General features: G+C 41.9%; 1 protein-coding gene across 5 annotated transcripts; it reads right to left on the bottom strand.

Annotated features, from left to right (window-relative positions):
• Nucleotides 1–8,534: 8,534 nt before the first annotated feature.
• On the bottom strand, nt 8,535–12,658 carry snx10a (sorting nexin 10a). 5 transcript variants are annotated; one of them, XM_084378980.1, is made up of 8 exons: nt 12,353–12,658; nt 12,234–12,267; nt 11,044–11,094; nt 10,432–10,518; nt 10,237–10,337; nt 10,037–10,135; nt 9,655–9,849; nt 8,535–9,086 (listed from the first exon to the last, which is right to left on the bottom strand). In XM_084378980.1, the coding sequence occupies exons 3-8, from the start codon at nt 11,074–11,076 to the stop codon at nt 8,945–8,947; spliced, it is 657 nt and encodes a 218-aa protein (XP_084235106.1). In that variant the 5' UTR covers nt 11,077–11,094; nt 12,234–12,267; nt 12,353–12,658; the 3' UTR covers nt 8,535–8,944. The 5 variants fall into 5 exon arrangements, with proteins under 5 accessions (XP_084235106.1, XP_084235107.1, XP_084235110.1 ...); XM_084378981.1 differs by having other exon boundaries at nt 11,044–11,091; XM_084378984.1 differs by having other exon boundaries at nt 12,253–12,267.
• Nucleotides 12,659–16,108: the final 3,450 nt, after the last annotated feature.

The raw sequence follows: 16,108 nt of genomic DNA, 5'->3' as shown, positions 1-16,108 counted from the left end.
ATGACAGGAGGAAGTGGAAACACTACAGCTTTTGTCCACAGGGGCCGCCAGAATCATCACAAAATTAAAGTTAATTTTAGCTGCTTTAATTTAAGGCCGGTGATTCCTCTGTGCCCAGGGAGGGGTAAATGTCGTTTATTTTACGTGAATCCCGCAAACACTGTCCTGCTGCTGTCAATATTCACAAATGTTTATCAATCCGAAGCTGAAAATAGTCACTCCTGTTTGAGTAATGTTTGCAATAAACTACAGTTACCAGCTGTTTTAGGAAAATCCTGAGCCTTTTTTAGATAAGAAAGTAAATGTGTGTGGCCCAGCTTTCACAGACTTACATCCTTAGTAGGAATGGCTAGACAGTAAGTATTGAAACCATTTGTTGGTTTAGGTCTCATGGGATTTGTTGGCAATATTAAAAATATAGAAGAACATTAGTCTTACCCTTTAAAATTTAGGGTTTCATTTAAAAGAATCTGCTTAAATTTTTAAAATCCACAAACAGTACTTTCCTCAGCAACCAGAGTATTTTCCGAGCACTCTGCCGGTGTATGTCAGTTCAGTTATTTCAGACTGTAACTCCCTGTGCTAATGTAAACAAACATTATTTTCGAAAAACAAATCCCTGCTGCCACGCTCGTCTCCAATTTCCATTTACATTAAACAAAGCGGCGTGTGCTCTGCCGCTGCATTTTGGGATAAACACCAGCTACCCGAGATTCTAATTTGGTGTCATGCTGTTTCTATTTTAGCTCCGGAGACACACGCAGTTATACATCCATATTTGCTTTCTCAAAGCACACAGAGCCACGCAGCATCCACGGTTCTGTTGTTGAGACATTATAAATGACCCCATTAAAATTAATGACAAAAGTAATTAGAATTTAATTAGAAAATGAGCACTTTTTATGATCGCTACAATTAACCCCAACCGATGTTACAACTGACCCTAGTTGTGGAGCAGATTACACCAACGTGCCTCTCTGCTTTTGATACCAATGCGTTTCTCTTGCGGGATTACACATCACCATGCTTTGAATCAGACAGATATGAGTGCCCAATATCAAATTTGAAGTCTCTGGGCGAAATAACCGCAGATTAATGGGGTAATAAACCAGAGGCGTTTCAGCAGTCCCTGCTCTCATTTGGAGCTGAATTTGGGAGGCAATTCCTTCTCGAAAATACTTTGGTGACAGTTATGGTCAGGAGTGGAGACAGAAAGTGAGGAGGAGGCGAAAAATGTATCGACAGGAACCCAAAAAAAGTGTTTTATCTAAGTGGAAATTTAGATGAAAGCAGAAAAAAAGCCTGTTTAGCTTTGTATCCCAGGGAGGGTATATGTGTGCGTGTCTGTGTGTGAGTGCGTGTGCTGTCTGTTGTGATGGATGAATGACAGTCGGCATGGCAGCTCATCTCCTCTCAGGCGGCTGGGTGACAGAGAGAGATGTTACAGCGCAGAGACAGCACAACTGCCACACTTGCAGGCAGGTGTCTCACACACACACACACAAACACACAACCCAACACACACATATCCAAGCTTGCACCTGCATACAACATCAAGATCCCCTTCTTCCTTTCTTGGCCTTCACCTGCCTCCCATTTCACTGCCACCTCTGTCCACCACCTCTGTCTACCCATCTCCTGCGCCTCCCTCCACCCTCTCCATGTACCCTGTAAGTGAGCTGTCTCTTTGTGGGCGGCGGCCTCCTTCTCAGCCCTGAGCCCGTCAAATGCTTACAACCCCCCCCCCCTCCCAATACCAATCAATGGGAGAGCCATGAAGATTTCACACACCTCAGGCAGGCATGAGGCAAGAATGAGAAGGAGGTGGAGTGTCCCAATCGCCTGGGGGGGGAGGAGAAATAGAGGAATGGAGGTGGGGTGGTGGAGGGGTGGGGAAGGAGGGTGATTTAGGCTGTCAGGGCGCCAGTTTGGTGGAGAGATGGGGCTTCTCTTCCTGAGTCAGACAGGGCCAATAACTCATTAGAGAGAGAGAGATGTAGAGGTGAAGATGTGGCAGAGAGGGAGAAGAGGGGAGAGCTCCTCCTCGCCACAAAAGAGAGGAGATTTTTTTGTTTCCTTTCTCTCCTTCTGCTTTTCTCAACCCTTCCCTCTTCTTCTTCTGACCTCCTCATCTCTCCTTCTTTTATTACCCCTCTCACACACACACCCCTTCCCCTCTTTCCCTCGGCAAACCCCTCTCCTCCTCCTCCTCCTTCTCCTCTCCTCCCTCCTTCCATCTGTCTTTCTTGCTGCAGTGCCCATGCTGCCAGGCAGTATAAATCACATCTCTGGGCTTGGCTGCAATGGGCCTGAAAATAAAAAGGCATAAAAGTGTCGGGATGAGCTACGGGCTGGGGGGGAGAATTCCTTTATGATGGGTCTAAATCCTCCTCCCGCCCCACGTCCTCCCCGGCACACACACACACACACACACAAACACACACACACACAGATTGCTTATAGACGCATGCACATGCACAACATACGCCTCTGAAATGATCCCCCCAAACAGCAGCAGTTTGGGTCTCTCTCTCTTCTTCTTCTCTCTCTCTCTGTCATAGACACCTGTACAACCCTCCAAACACACGCACACTCAATCTCCCACACCTCATATTAGGCTATTTGTTGGCTGTGATCAGAATTGAGATGTCTTCTCGTCGTGCTCTCTCTTTAAAGGGACAGTTCGACTAAAACTCCAGCCTACGTTGATACGACCCTGCCACTGTCATCTGCCCTCGCTTTCATTTCTCTAAGTGTTTTGCGTGACCCTGGAGACAAACGGCTCTTCCTTCCCCCCCCCCAAAAAAGTGCAGTAAGAGATAGAAGAAGGTACGAATATCAACTACAAATTGGTAGCAGATTCTTACAGCCCTTGAAGGTTTTCAGTACTGGTTAAGCTGCGTTTGCATGAAGCCTAATATTTCAATTATAATTGGTTTAAAAGCCCAAACAGAATAAAAATGCTCCATATAAACACCTCAATCAGAATAAACAGGCCCAAACTGAATGAAACTTAAATCGATTGCAGATGGGTAGTTTAAAACCTGTTAATAGTCAGCAGTCGATCCATTTCAGTAACATATTTAGTCGAAAACACTGTATATCAAATGGCAGAAAAATGGCGATCGAGGATGCTTTTTCATGGTTTTCTCTGTCAAAAAACTCCTCTCATTTCAAATCAAACACCATTATACCTCAACACCGGAGATCCTGGTGTGATGGCCATTTGATTGAAAGCTCATTTGAGCAGATAGGTTAGAGATAGGAGATTAGAGCTCATATGCCCACCCTAGAGCCTAAAAAAGCAATTGAGTGATCTTGTAGACAAGAGACCCACTCTCTCTTCTTTCTCCTCTCTCCTGAGCCACTTTCAAGCCAGCCTCCGAAAGATTGATGCATCAATGTAGCCAATGAGATTTCAAATCCCGTAATTTATGGTTTATATTACTTTTTAAAGCCATAAACTTGGAAATGATGCAAGTTAATGTAGTTTTATGCGTTTTGCTCTTTGAGCAGGCTTTTCTTCCACCTAAGCACTTGTTTTTGAATATTTTATATGCAAAATTTTAGTGTTAATGGAGAAGAACTATAATGAGTTTTTTGCCTCTGTTACTCTCAGGCAGGAGTATTTTGATGTCACAAAATGGCATTTTTTTGCCAGGTGCCTGGATATTTTCTCAGAAAAACAAGTGTTAAGTGTCCTTTTTCAGTGATATTGTCATTAAATCTAAGCTTAGACCATGTAAGACGTGTACCGTTCGAGTTTTTCAGCTAATAGGGGCAGTTACAGGTCTTCTGTGCTTATTTTTGCATTAAACATTTAGGCAAGAAAAATAGATAATTCAGTGTGTTCAAACTCAATAGTAGTATAGATAAATGCCAGAAGCACTTACAGAGAATGGTATAACTGGCTGTGTTCTTTCTGCATATGCCCACCATCTTTGAATTGAATTTATTGAGGGATAGCCCCTTGCGATGCAGCATCTCATTTTCGAGGGGGTCCCATCTTGACGTTAAACGTGTAGCGTTAACCAAAGATGGTGGCTTCTGAGGAAAATACTGTGCCGAACCATAGATATCCATCTTCAGGACAGGGAGCTGATCAAACATGCGCCAAAAGAGATAAAATATGCATGACGTAACACCACTTTTGCACATGTCACACGGTTGTTCCAATTAAATTGGTTGTTGCATGTAAACACCAGACCCTATAAATCCCATCCCATGTAAACAGATGACCCAAAACCTACAATCAGAATTAAGAAATATTGCCCAACATATAGCTGCTGATGTTCCTGCTAAAAGATTGAGGATATGAGTTTTAAACAAAAATAAAATATCAGTCATTTAAAAAAAAATGTTTGCCATGAAACTAGAAGCTGCAGCTGATAAAAGGATAATGCTTCTGTAGACAGGAGCTTTTACATTTTGGGTCCATCAAGTGATGGATTTTGTTCACAAAATTGATATACAGGGAGTTCTTTTAAGCTTTACTCTGGTATTAATGAGGGGTAAATGCAGTGAGAGTAAATGTGCAGTGAGTGCCTGAAGTCGTCCTTCTTTACTGTCTAAGATGGATTTTACAAAGGGTTTCACCCTGGATTATAGCACAAAGGAGAGTCACTTCACTGTGTATAATGGTAATTGTGGACAATTTATGATCTCCCTCGTCTCCATTTATGTATCGTTCTGAGTAAATAAACCAATAAAAAATGATTGAAGTGGCCTATAACATATTGAAATGAATCTGCTGGCAGAGATGCATTGTAAAGGTTGTCTAAATGATCATGGGAATGAAGATGGAGGTGAGTGAAAGCACGGTGAATGGGCAACTCCATCACCTGCTAAAGTCAACCTATGGCTCAGAGTTCTCCTTTAATCTACGCCCCAATGTGCACTTTGTCAATTCTATTAGGTCCCGCTGCGTGTGGTATGAACACATGCGCACACACACATGTGGAGCGATGATGATAATGGTGAGCACCTCCCTAGGTGAAACCTATTCAGTCACAGTGGGAGCCATCTCAGACCTAATTATGCTTGGTTTGGCGTTTTAACTGTATTGATCAAAAAACGCTGAAACAAACGAGAAATGCTTATCAAGCTGGAAAAGAGCCCTCAGGAGTTGGTGTGTGTGCGCATGTGTGTGTGTGTGTGTGTGTCTGCTCCACAGGAGTGAGTGAGAGTGATGGCTTAGGTCTAAGAGGTGGTGAGATATTGGTGGTTGTAAAAAATTGCAATTCTGAGCTTATGAGTTATTAATTACAGCCTCCCCTCCTTCACCCCTTTTTACCAGCCATTAGAAATACAGCCACACACACAATCACATATTTCTACACATGCATGCTCACATATGCAGGCCTCGGGACATGCACAACACACGCACACGCGCGCAGGAATCGCGCACGCACAAATTAGCTCGTCCATACCACCACTAAGTGTACAATACCCTGCTCTGATGAGCAAGCTCCCGTCGACCTTGGAACTCTCTGGAAAGACAATGCAAGGGGAGCCATGCTGCGAAAGGGAGGAGGAGGTGGGGGTGGCGGGAGCAGATAAGGTAGAGGGGAAGGGATGGAGAGGGGGAGACAATAGATGAGAGAAGGAAGGAGGGAGGGAGGGAAGGAGAGGAGAGGAGGAAGAGAGAGAGAGAGAGAAAGAGAGAGAGAGAGTGTAAGTGGCGCTGCTCAGTATAGGGCAGGAGGGCAGTGCTCCCTCCCTCCTCTCCATCTCGGCTCATCTTGAATGCAAATGTGGTTTCTATACGGTTCCTTTGTGCCGCTCCTAACTGCTCCAGAGAGAAGCAATTACAACTGCTCCATTCACTCAGAGAGAGAAAGACACGCATGGATGGAGAAGGGTAATTAATAAAGAGATAGGAGGGATGAAGGAGGAAGAGAAGGAGGTGAACACGTACCTGTGGAGGAGCCTCAAGTAGGATTGGATTATTGATCATAAAGGCAGCTGTGCTATTGGCACACAGAGGCTGGAGCTGACCTGACTCATAATGTCTGACTCTATGAAAGGTCAAAGGTGAGAGGTCAGCAGCATTACATCAGAAGTGTTATGTAGAGTGCGTGTAATGCAGTGTTACACTTTGGCCCTTGGTAAATATCTTAATGTCGTTATTCCCCCAATCGTTGAATCAAAATATCTAGATATGACATCACCCTCCATCCCCTCTCCATCTCTCTGCGGACGGATGGTTGCAGTGCCACTGCTGTATCCCGCTGCAGCGACAGTGGCCGGGCGGCGCTGCAAGGTACGGTGGGGAGTTTTTATGGCAGTCATTTGGGCCGCTAATATGTCATCTCCATTAGCCGACTTTTAACACTCGCAGATAGATGGCCCTGTGACATTTATCTGCGCACGGGTCGTATTTTAGCTGTTAAATGGCTGCCGATGTGTGGAGTGCGTGCAAAGTGAGTGAGTGTGTGTGTGTGTGTGTGTGTGTGTTGTAGGCCGTGCGATGGCGGGGTCTGGGAGGGAGAAAGAGAGGGAGACGCATTGACTTTTAATGACGCTCCATGCAATAGCACTTTAGAGGTAATAATCACAAATACAATGCAAGTCGTCACCTTTGACCCGCCATACCCGTCTCGCCCGGCGCGATAGAGAGACCTCCTCCGGGCCTCCTTCCTCAACAGATAGACAGCTGAGGTACTGGGAGCCAGGGGCCTGCAGCGTCAGCAAAAGAGAACAGCTAATTAACCGAGCAGCCTACAGAAAGATGATGAGGAAAAGAGAGGGAAATAAAGAGAGAAGAGTGATGGAAAGAAAATGTGGGTGCAAAAAGGAGCACAGGGCAGGGTGAGAATTACACAAGGAGGGTAATGGCTCATTTGGGTTTTGCGGTTGTTGGCTTTTGTGGGGTCATGGAGGTGAAGCCACTCCCTGTGGTGGCTTCAGATGAAAGACTAAATGAGCTAGACTCATAAAGTAATACCAATATTGACAGCCACCTCATGTATAGAAACGCATTAGACAGATTCCCACCATAAAACAGCTGTAAATATGATATACCATCTTGTCATTTAACTCATCACACACAGCCGAACCTTTTCCCCCCACACACGCACATAAAAACACCAGCCACTATATGCTGCATCAAAGAGCTGAGAATGTGTCATTTTATGTGTTGAATTACAGGAGCTGGCTCACCTGTCCAGAGGCACTGAAGTTGACTAATGTGACAGAAAATTAACAATTAAAAAATTCACACGGGCCCAGAGCCACCGCGACGTGGCCCGTTCACAACTCAGTGGACACCCTAATTGCTTTGAAATACAATTGGGTTTGGGCTTTGTTTGGTGTTTTGGAGGTATGAAGCGCATCAACGCACACTGGAAATTGAGTTATAAATTACCGAGCTGAAATAGACATGTACCGTGAATACTCAATATCGAAATGCTAGATGTTGTCCCGTACAGACACACACAAAGCACACAAGATGCCACTGCTTGCGGTTGCATTTCATTTTGTCAGAAAATTGACTTGCTCCGAACCAAACGGTGCATGTGTGTGTGTGAGCCTGTCATGGGGCACGTTGATAAGGTCAACCTTAACAGCAAACACAACCACAAACCAGTGGGACCCAGAAAATGACAGTGAATGAGGAAAAGAGAAAATGTTCATTCATCCACAGCTTTCCCACCAGCGCATGTGTATGTGTGTGTGTGTGTGTTGTATGAATACAGCTCAGTGGCTGGTGTGTGAAGTCACTGACAGCTTCATTATGGCTCGTGCGCACAGGGAGACAGCACCATCCAGGGGAAGGAGAGAAGAGGACAGAGACACAGGAGGGACAGGCCAGGTTTACTGTTGGGCCGGCCCACGTCAGTTCAGCTGTTGGTGAGGGAGGGAGGGAGGGGGGACAGCTGCTGTCTCCTTTAATGAGCCTTTGCTTCTTTCATCAGCTTTCAATTTACAGGGCTGTCCGGCACTCCTGTCCGTCCACACACATCCCTGTAACACACACAGTTTGAAGCCGTCTTGTTTCTCGCAGGTGACTCCCAAGAGAAGTCTGTAATAGTTAAATTAATTTGCCATCTTCCTTTAATTAGACCGTCTCACCTGGGGAGGGAAGTGACAACGGGATGAAATGTGACCAGAACTGGACCGCTTTGTCACCATCAAACTGAAGATGCTTAAATTATAACACTCACATGCACTTAGTAGTTAGATATGGTGCATTAACAAATCCTGAAGGGCACTACAGAAGACACATTGATCAAACTCTGTGCAGCTTAATGCATTACTGAGGACAACCCGACTGTACACTAATCAAGACATTTTTAAATGACATGTATCATCAGTATAACAAACAACAGGATTATGAAGTCTGAATCAACTTTATCACAGTTGTAGTGCGACAGCCCACTTCTGCTTTTACTCTGATAAGTCCTATGATGTCTACACTCCCTCTACTGGGCTGTTACAACAGCTGCACTGAATTCATGTCAAAGTCAGATTAAAGAAAAGTGATGGCAAAATTCATTATGAAACATTTGAAAAAAAACAAAAAACAAGCCTCGTTTTCTTTAAAAAGGAAATTTATTCATTAACAAATCATAAAAGTATTCTCAAACATTTTTCTAAAATAAAACTGTCTACAAGTCAAAACACATCCCTTGCTAACCTCGGTACAGCTTCAGTGCAGATAAAAATATATACTTAGAAAATATTTAAGAATTCAAAATGACAATACATTTTTTTTAAAACATGAGCATTTTTTTCAAGTGCAAACTAAATTAAATGACAAAGACATTGCTCCAAGAGAAAACTAAAACAATCATTAATAAAGCAACAAAATGTCAGAAAATAATGAAGTTCACAAGTAAAACAAAGCTTTTTTCTCTTTGGAAATTAACTATGAAAAGCAAGAGCTCCACAGAGTATCACTAACAGGTTGATGACCAAACAGAGGAGAAGGTGGTCTTGAGCATCAGGGCGCAGTGAGTGGAGTTTGGGATTCTGAAAGACAGGGGAACAGCTCTGGGTCTCTCTGGGAGGACTCTAAGAAGGGGAGCGGGCTCCCTCGCGATGAAGTGTCCACGCTTAGTCCAAAACTCAATGACGAAGAGCAGCTGTGGGAGGAAAAGAGAGGGAAGGGTCAAAATACAAAATCGGAATTTACTTGGATAAACAAGCTGTTCTCAGGAAAATAAGGTCCCAGAACAGTGTTTGAAACTAGAAAGGTGGCAGGGTCCGCCAAATATAAACAAAGTAAAACCGTATGAAACTGTGTTGTCCTTTAAGTAAAAAAAAATAAAATAAAACAGATTTCAAGTCAATAATCTGTTGACCCCTAGTATATAGTATAAAGATACATAAACGTACGTAATAATATGTATAATTCACTTTTGGTACTTTAATTAATATCAGATACTGTTCAGTGAAAACCTTGCTTCTCCAAATGCAGGATGGCAACATGACAAACATATGATTTTACAAAATATGATGCATTGCTGAGGATTAACCAACCCAACATTAAAAAGTAGTTAAGTTCAACCTCAAACATATAATGCACAACGAGTGGTTCTGCTTTTGATACCTTTACTAAAATCCCATTTTGAATATAGGACTTTTACTTGTAGTGGAGTATATTCACATTTCAGCTCTTTATAATGCAAACCAGTCCTTCCAAACTCGTACCTTTCCGAGTCGGAGTCACAGGAGCCTTTGTCCTCTAATCTGCTGATGTAACCGCTGCCGGAGCGCTGTATGGCTTCAGCCACTGTGTACCTGGTCTTACCAAGAGCACACCTTTCGATCTTTGTGATGCTGAGGTCTGACTGGAGGAACAGATGGAGTCGACTGTCCGATAACAACAAAGGTGCATGAAGAACACTAAAGAAGAAGGGAGACATTTAAAAACAGTTAAAATAACGTAGAACAAGGTCTCCTTCAAGTCAACTTGTGCTCCTGCTTTCAGCAGGTTAATTATTAAAGCCTTAGGGGTGTGAGGAGGGGAGTGTAGATGGGGGCAACTAGGTGGTAATGCTATAATTTGATTGCCGCCATTACTTTAGCTCACATTTCTAAAAACTCCTGCAGGCCCTTCATCCTCTGTGAGAGCTGCTGTGTGTTCCTCAGACTGAAGAAGGGGTTCCAGGATGGCAACTTGGGTAATTCTCTGGATAGAGACCAACAAAGAAAAAATGCAGTCTGAAAATGTATTGAAGCTTCATCAAAATCAATGGAAATGTAGGATATGAATCTGGGGTATGAACATACAAGATGAGGGCATTCTGTTCCAGGCAGTGACGCAGCCAAACAAACTCACTGTAACGCCGCCTTACACAGGAAGTCTTCCTTCGAAAACACATACTGTTGGTCTACGAAGAGAAATCATTTCAATACATTTATCACATAGAATTCAAGACGAAGGTGACCCAGAAGAAAAAAAATAATCAGAGCCGTTACACTTACTTGTAAACAGATTTCATAGTCGATGTGTGTGTGCCAGAGGTCATCTTTAACGACCCGAGGATCGCGAACACAAATGCTGATAAACTCCTACAAAATTCAAAACAGAGAAAAAGATAAAGATGCCAGCGCAAGTTTTAAATGAAAACAACAAGATACGTTTCAACTAATCCATTTTCACCTTGGCCTTAATTTAGGGACATTAAAGGTGCAATATATAAAGAACGTTAGAATGAATGAATGTTAAAAACATTAGAAAAAAAATGTTAACAGAATGTGAAAAAACGACAGTTTTGACTTTAAGCCATTCATGTCTTGTGTTGCAGAGATATCTACTGAAGTTAGCATGCTAACCAGCTAGTGATGTAAACACCAAGACCTCCCCAGTGCTCCATACTCCCAGTCCAGACTGCTAGCTGCAAGGCTAACTAAGCTAACTGCAGCTACAGTCAGTGGCAGTTAGCAGTTACTCTGGTGATATGCTGCCCCCTATTTGTTTCGAGCACAAATTTGACAGGTGGCTAATTCTTACATATTGCACCTTTACACATCAAACCAGTTGCAACTGTACAAACACAAGACAAACAGGAAGTGTGAAAAAGCATGATCACTTACATTTTTTGAGAGATTGTCCAGCATACTGTCCATAGTGGGCACAAACACCTGCTAGAGAGAGACAGAAACATTACAAGTGATCTGTTCAAACTTGCAAATATCTTATTTTAGCACAAAAAAAGGGGTTGATGTGAACTACAGAGTATATGAGCATTGCATTACATTTTCATGAAGGAAAAGTAAAATACAAAAGCACAATAATGACCAATCCAGCAACCAAAGTCCATTGTTTGCAAAGCTTGATCTGTTTTGTAAGCACAGGCCTGGCAGGTGGATTAAGATTTTTAGGACTCAAAGTTGCACATATTTGGCGCTGATGTAGCGTACAGGGGAACAATGGGCGAGGAAGTAGGATTTAGATCGAGAGTGAATATCCTGACCCTAAACACCTTAATATGGATTTACATACACACACCAAAACACCATTGAAAACGATATGAAAGCCTTTTCTGGCAGAAATACAGCCTAGCCAGCTCTTTGCCCATTCACTGAACAACCACAGCTATTATGATCCAAGTAAGCCATTAAGATGCAACACTGGCTGCTCAGATCAATGATCAAACGTGGCATGCAACTTTTCCTACATTAGTTTTCCCTCACATGACAGGCATATCTAAAGGCTTCAGCAACGTGCTGGATCATCTGCCCCGACACCTCAGTGATACGCACGTCATTTACAAGCAGCATGATCAAGCAGGACTAATCAATTCAGTTCAAAAACAATGTTTGTCGAACTGTACGACATTGACCTTCTGCAAACATCACATGAAATCCACATCAAGACCTATTTGGATATACTTAGTGGTAAGACACCATACAGACTTCACATTCCTGATGACATGACAGTCTATTGTTGATGGTAGCAGTGCTGTGCAATCATTCAACAGGCCAAAGGCTGCACACAATCTCATCTGGTCAACAAGAAGATGCAAATCTCAATGAATGTGGCAACTTACATTTTTCTCTGTCCATGATAGGATACACAATACAAACATGTTACTTTCAGCTGCATTTATGCACAAAATCACTAATTTACAATGTCCTCCTGGCTGCAGGATCATAGGGCATTAACATCTGGTACACCCCACTTAAAAGTAGTACAACTTAATAGTCATTGGCAAACTACCTTTCCTTTTAAAATCAAAAATTATATCTAAAATAAATAAACTTAGGATAACTGTCCAACTTACTGTTACAGTAATGAAGTACCTCAGTTTCTGATGCCTTTGGGAGGAAAAACTAACATTAAATTCTGCAACAACAAAAAAATATATTAAAAATATCCTCATCATTTTAATTTTAATCCTACCTTTACCCTCTGAACTTCCCGAGCAGTAATCCGCTGTTTGTGAACAACAACAGGAGCAGCTCAGTGCTGTGTTTGAGGCTCAGTCCTGCCTGGACTGAACTGAACTGCTGCTAATACTCAGTGTGCTTCGACCTCAGCCTGCGTTGCTGGCTCACGACTGTTCTGCCCCGAGAAGGCCACAAGGGTTTAAAATATACACATAATAAAAAAAAACAAAGTCGTTAAAAATAAAGTTAAGCTGTTTAACCTAGCCCGACCAGACGATGTGAGAAACGTGTCCTGAAGGCGCAGCTGTCTCTAATTGACTGGGAGGGGTCCGTTTAACTGGTATCACCTGGTGGGAGGAGGGGAGCTGATGGGGGTGGAGTGGGAAGTAACATGGACGAAATTAGGCTTACAACATCATTCATGCGTTTTTATTTATTGCTAATGACTGGAGATAACATGTTACAGCCATCAATATTTCTGATGATTACATTAATTAGGCGTTTGTTTTTAAAGCTGTTTTTTGTACATGGCTAATTTAGATGCCATAGCCAAATCTATGAATACAAGTGTTTGAAATTAGCCTTTGAGTAATTTTTATTTACTTGCTATTAGTAAGTGGAAAAAAAGGGAAATGCCTCTATTGTTCAATCCAAATGAAATATGCAGAAAAAATATAGTCTCCTCTATTAATTAAAAATAAATCAAGGTCAATATCCAACCTACCTTTCCCTTTTGAGGAGTCTTTAAAGAAGTCTGTGTCATATTTTCTGGGAATTTGGGAGTTTTTTGATATCAATCTTAGAGTCGACTAAAGTAGTCTTTTAAGGCTCCACAGTTGTATTATGGGCAATGTGGAAAAGTCATTTTTGGACTGGATATTTATAATATTGAATCCCAAAGCACATTTTTCTCCCTAACACAGTATGTAACAGGCTGCCTTTTAACCCTATTTCTTCCTGTTCAATTCTCCATCGAGTGACACCAACAATAATGATCATTATTCACATCCGACCATGTGAGAATACATTTCACATAAGCAGGAGTCACAGTTAGGACAACTCCTTGCTTTACCCATGACCAATACTGTCAGCATGTAATGTGTAAGAGCAGAGTGTAGCTGAGTTCATCCACAATAGCAACTGTAAGAAAAGAGTACAGCTGCTGAACGTCCCTGTCATGCAGTTTGGATTACACTCAAGCCTATCATCACTCCATTATGATTCATTCAAACAAACACTCGGGACTTTAACAGTTTCACTCTCAGTTCAGCATCAGATATAACATCTACATTGGTCTATTTGTGGTATCAGTCACTTTTACTTCTCACCAAGTCTGATGCCAGCAATGATGCTCCCCTGACATGGAACAATCTCAGTAAATTACCAGGCTGGCAAGAATAATATCACCGCTTGAAGAACAAAATCAAAGCGTTCTTACCTCTGAAGTTTATTCCAAAATGCTTTCCAGCCCAGGAGTGGAGGTTTACAACTCGTGGGACGTGACCCTAAATGAAGATTCATCTACCTTAACTATAGGTGTCTGGTAAGATCTGCTCATTTGCATTGAGAGGTCCTCTTATCTCTGTTCTACTCAATGATCTGTTCAGCGGCTGCGATTCACTTTCAAAGAGTCATGAAAACAGCTTTCTTGTGTCTTGAACTCTCTGGATAATGTAATTCTATGGTTATGGCTAATGAGTTCAAAAAGTGCTGAGGAAGAAAATGCAGATTTCAGAAAGCTGCACCATGATCTGGGCTATAGACAAACATCATGTGTATAGCACATGATGTTTGTCTACAAGTGATAACTACGAGGCACTGATCAGAAGTTTGACTTAATCAATAAATTCCAGATTTACGATGCCCCATAAAATGTGAGAATAAATGCAGAGAAATGTGCTTGCAGGTCGGCTTTCATGTGGTGAGTCATGATTGTTTCCTTGTAGGATAAATTTTTAGTAGGTGTTTAATGCAGGAAGAATTTAACAGCCTTCTAAAGCTTTTTCTCAATCAAGATTTTTGGCACTAAATATGAGATATTCAAAAAAAAGGGGGTTAATTTAGAATCCTTTTTGTAAAGAACATGATGCACGCTATCGATTTGGTAGAGGCCACTTTGGGTGGAGTGTGTCGCCATAGAAACATCATCAGCACTAATGCACAAAGGTCCAAAGTCTGATGCCCTAATGCCAGTCATGAGACTGTTGCTCACTGCTGCTGGGGCAGCCATGCCATCTGGTGACATGGCCAGAGAGAGACCGCTGCTCAGCTGTTTGTTACATTAGAGGACTACAGATACAAACATCTATCTGGAAGGCCTGGCTCAGGTTGTCTCAATGGCAGCACACTAAAATATGAAGAAGATATAGAGAGAAACTAAAAAAGAGTCCAAGTAAATTAGAAAACTAAACAATTAAATGAAAAGAACCATGAGTAAACCATGAAATATCTGTTGAAAAGATTAATAGAGAGGTACTACTGAGAAGTACTTATGATATTAGAGGCTGTCACCACAGACTGGCAGGAGTGGAAATGATTTATTAGAGATACAGACTGGAGTCATTGTGACTGACTTGAGTCTAATCGAGTCGTGTTTTGATGACTTGACAGAAAATAACTGACTTGACACTCAACTTTGACCTCGTGTTAAAGACTCCTGACTTGACTTAACTTGAGACATGATGACTTGAATGACTCTCTGGGTTCAGCTTGTTTGAATATAAAATTTAGCTCCATGGATGGTTATACAAGTTGGTAGACGGGAACAAGAGATCCGAACACAGATGCAGGTATTCTGCCAACCGGAAGACACTCACACTTTTTTAACAGGTTTGATGAAATTTGACAATAATATAATTCTTAGATAGGTACTAATACCTTGTCTTTTATCTTTATAAAGACTGGACACTGCAGGTAAGACTGGGGTAACTAGCCTTAGCTAAGGACTCGACTCGACTGGACATAAACTGTGATTTGATTTGACTTGCACATGAAAAAATGACTTGGGACTTGCTTCAGTCTTGGCCTAAATGCCTTTAGTCACATGTCTGTGATTTACTCAGGTAAAAGTAGAGATACCTCAATGGAAAGATATTCTGCCACAAAATACAATCATACAAGTAAAAAGGGACTTGGTCTGATTGAACTATTTTGTAATGTAAATAGAAGTATAAAAGTACTCAACATAGGTAGATACTTGCTACATATGCAGACTCCAGTGAGCCACCATAATATGGTCCCTTGTGTGCTGATTGCAGGTTATCTACAGTGTTCCTATGGTGTCTGGGCCATTGAGTTCTCACCAAAGTGACCATTGAACATGCTTTGGCTCTTAAATACTGAAACAGTATTGTGTAAGATCCTAGACCTCCTTACATTTCATGTGCAGAAAATGACAAAAGGAAAACACTCAATGTTAGAGATCATTTAGCCAGAAATAACTCGGGAGCCACCTGAAAAAAGCTGTCAGTACTGATTGAAGAGGGAATTGCATCGATTCATATTTGGGGATATGGACAGTGCACGAATTCTCCCAAAATAAATGGTTTAACCTTCAACTCTGTCCAGGAAACATACAATGAGAACATTCATTTGGGGATCCAAATCATACAACAAAGCTACGACACCATTAACAAAATGCTCCAATTGATCAACAACAAAAAAACCTAGATGTAAAAATCTAAATGAACAATTACAGCCAAGTCTGCTTATGTATTTTACTTTGTATGTTTCTATGGTGTGTTAAGAATTTGCAAAGAAAACAGTGGAA

This window comes from Pagrus pagrus, assembly GCF_965226575.1.
Source record: "Pagrus pagrus genome assembly, chromosome: 17".
Lineage (NCBI taxonomy): Eukaryota > Metazoa > Chordata > Actinopteri > Spariformes > Sparidae > Pagrus > Pagrus pagrus.
This window is presented reverse-complemented; position numbering and strand designations above follow the sequence as displayed.